At 30.9% G+C, this 3,023-nt stretch overlaps 1 protein-coding gene across 1 annotated transcript; it reads left to right on the plus strand.

Annotated features, from left to right (window-relative positions):
* Positions 1-228: 228 nt before the first annotated feature.
* LOC132748768 (putative nuclease HARBI1) lies at positions 229-1,434 on the plus strand. The gene is made up of 3 exons (XM_060738404.1): positions 229-340; positions 521-617; positions 865-1,434. The coding sequence occupies exons 1-3, from the start codon at positions 229-231 to the stop codon at positions 1,145-1,147; spliced, it is 492 nt and encodes a 163-aa protein (XP_060594387.1). The 3' UTR covers positions 1,148-1,434.
* Positions 1,435-3,023: the final 1,589 nt, after the last annotated feature.

Consider the following 3,023-nt stretch of genomic DNA (forward strand, 5'->3'; position numbering starts at 1 on the left):
AACCTTTGTTTCTTGCTTTTGTTAACCCATAAGTGCTTTATATTTGTATCAATACTTCATAGTGGAACAAACTAATTGATATATTCATGTTTTTTAAAATGGATTGCCCATATGGAACCTGGTAGTACTTTCCATATTGGCTCCATGTGTGCAACTGAACATAAGTCTTATGTATCATCTCAACAGCTGTTGATAAATGTATGTCCAGGTTACATGTATCTATTTCAGATGGTGTGTGATGCAAGATTCAGAGTAACTAATGTTGTGGCAAAGTGGCCAGGGAGTGTGCACGACAGCCGAATTTTCAGGGAATCAGAATTGTGTAGAAAGTTTGAGAATGGTAAAGTGTTTATTTGTTTTCTTAAATAACAATGTTAATTCACTAGCTTTCTATTTTTAAGCATGTCAGCCTTAATAAGTGGTTGTTATGAAATTATTACAAAATTGCTTGATGAATGTAACATACATGACATATATGAAACGAAATAAATGATAAAATAACGACTTCTTATAATTTAAGGAGAAATAGATGGACTTCTGCTTGGAGACTCTGGGTACCCATGCAAAAAGTACTTGATGACACCATATATGAATCCCCAAACTGCTGCTCAAGAAAGGTATTGTTAAATCAACTATAATCTTGACATTACAATGCATGATAATATACAATCATATCATTATGATACACGTTCCTTAAAAAACCTTTATATCAAATGCATGTACTTCAAAGTTAATTCTTTCATTGATGTTTTAAATACCCTAATCAGTTTAAACAAAGTAGAGAAGAAATAATATTTGAGACATTATATTGACTTATTGTTTAAAAGGATTATTAATTTGGTTTGTCTGTTGTCAATTACATAGATTCAATTCATCATTAACAAAAACGAGGGTTACAGTAGAGCAGACATTTGGAGTCATGAAGAGGCGTTTCCCTTGTTTGAGTTACGGACTGAGGGTGAAAACCTGCCACACACCACAGGTTATCGTTTCCTGTGTCATTTTACATAATTTTGGGATGGAGAGTGGCGACACATTTGAAAGACTAGTTAGTTTGACTTTTGAGTCTCCAGATAATGTTGATTTACAAAATGACCAAGCTGGAGCCAGGTATAGGGATGTATTTGCATCTACATACTTTGCCTGAACTTTGACATTATATTTGCTCTCCTTTTATAGCTAACGTGCCTCCAGATATTTTCTAAATAAGTACATGTATGTAACACTTGTGATAAAAACATTGACAAGTATGATTTTGGGGCAACGCTAATCAATAAATCTCTTAAATGTACTGAAAATCCCTTAAGAACATGTACCATAAAATATTAATGAAGACCACACCTGTCAAGTTTGGTATAAATCTGTCTTGTTGTTGAAGACAAGATGTTGTTTAATGTTACTGCTGTAAATGACAGACAACATACACATAAGCACAAAATATAGAGGATATTTGTTTGTTTGTGTGTAAGATGAAATTTTATTTCATCGAGTGGGCTTTAAAAACAGTATTCTCACGAGTGGCGAAGCCACGAGTGAGAATACTGTTTTTAAAGTTCACGAGATGAAATAAAATTACATCTTACACAACAAACAGACAAATTTTCTTTTTATTTTATGCTTAAAAACAAGTTAAAACGAAATTTCCATAATTTTAACGTTAATATTAAAACTGTTTCCCCCATTGAGAGCCCCATTTATTCGGAATTTCTCATTAAAAAAAAGAAGTCTTGAGCTGAAAAATAAGTCCGCCAATCAACATTAAATGACGGTGATATTTATTAATTTTATTAAAAAGATATGAATGATCGCTTGTTTTGATAATAAAAACAAACAATTCTTGTAGGAGAAAAAGTCCAACCATCCATCCATATTTCTGTTACTTAGTGCGAATTTATATTAGACCTGGCTTTGTAAATTGTAAGCGGCAGCCATTTTTTAAAGTTGTGTATTTCATGGGAGGAAAAATAATTGTGTAAGATTCAGAGGGATATAATTTGGATTTGTTAGTCATACACATTTTTAAAAGAAAGAAAACTTATTTGAGGATTGTAACAGACAAAAAATAAGTGTTGACAGATGTGAAAACATTCAGAAAAGGAGCTAGGAAAATGGAAAACTTGGAAACCTGCTCAAGAACGCTGGGTTGATTTAACTTATTCTTCGAGTTATGGCTGTCAATGCTTTCAATTTTTCATAAAGCATACGGCAGTTATTGCTCGTAGGATACTTTAATATGCCCAAATGTCATCAAGAGCAGTTTTTGCATGGGGAAGGAATGTATTTTTGAGACTGTCAAAATGAAACAAAAAAACGAAATTTGGTGATTGGAATTTCATGAATTTGAATGAATAGAAGTAAGTTTTCTTCTTTTTATTACTTTTGACATTTAAGTTATTAATCAATTTCAGTTTTGCTTTTTCTTTAAACAGCCTGACATTGTCAGAATTGTCAGCAAAAATAAAATTGAGGTACCACATGGGGAAAATCTTAAAAAAGTAGTTTCGTCATTAAAAAGAGTGAAATTATATTTTGATAATTTTCACTGTGAAATTACCAAATATAATTTTCACGGATAAATCAGTAATCCACTGAAAAGCATAAAATAAACATGTATATTATCACTTTAGAAAATAATCAAGTTACCTGTTATATCTTCCAAGTTAAAAGCTGTTAAATTGAATTAGTATTTAAATATGATAATGAGGAGAGTAAAATCTTTTCAGTATCAATTTAATTGGTACATATGAAAATTTCTGTTTCATTTTGCTTAATAATTCTCTCAGTAGCTGTAATAATCTGGATGCATGTTTCATAAAAGGAAAGCAAATGCTGTACCTACATATATCATTTGATATTATTCTATTTTATAAAACAGCAGTCATGGAAAATAAAAGGAACATAGCTTGAACATTAATATTCCATTTAATCTTTAATTTTTGGTAAAACAAGTTAAATAATAAAGCAACAAAGTTTATCACAGATTTTGAATCATCACAGCCAATACAAATCCTCTACTGATCTAT

Source organism: Ruditapes philippinarum, unplaced genomic scaffold, assembly GCF_026571515.1.
Source record: "Ruditapes philippinarum isolate M1 unplaced genomic scaffold, ASM2657151v2 ctg15589_1_1_1_1, whole genome shotgun sequence".
Classification (NCBI taxonomy): Eukaryota; Metazoa; Mollusca; class Bivalvia; order Venerida; family Veneridae; genus Ruditapes; species Ruditapes philippinarum.

Coding starts and splice junctions, on each gene's coding strand:
- LOC132748768 (XM_060738404.1), top strand. CDS start 229: ATGGTGTGTGATGCAAGATTCAGAGTAACTAATGTTGTGGCAAAGTGG. Junction 341..520: donor GTGTAGAAAGTTTGAGAATG/GTAAAGTGTTTA, acceptor TTATAATTTAAG/GAGAAATAGATGGACTTCTG. Junction 618..864: donor CAAACTGCTGCTCAAGAAAG/GTATTGTTAAAT, acceptor TCAATTACATAG/ATTCAATTCATCATTAACAA.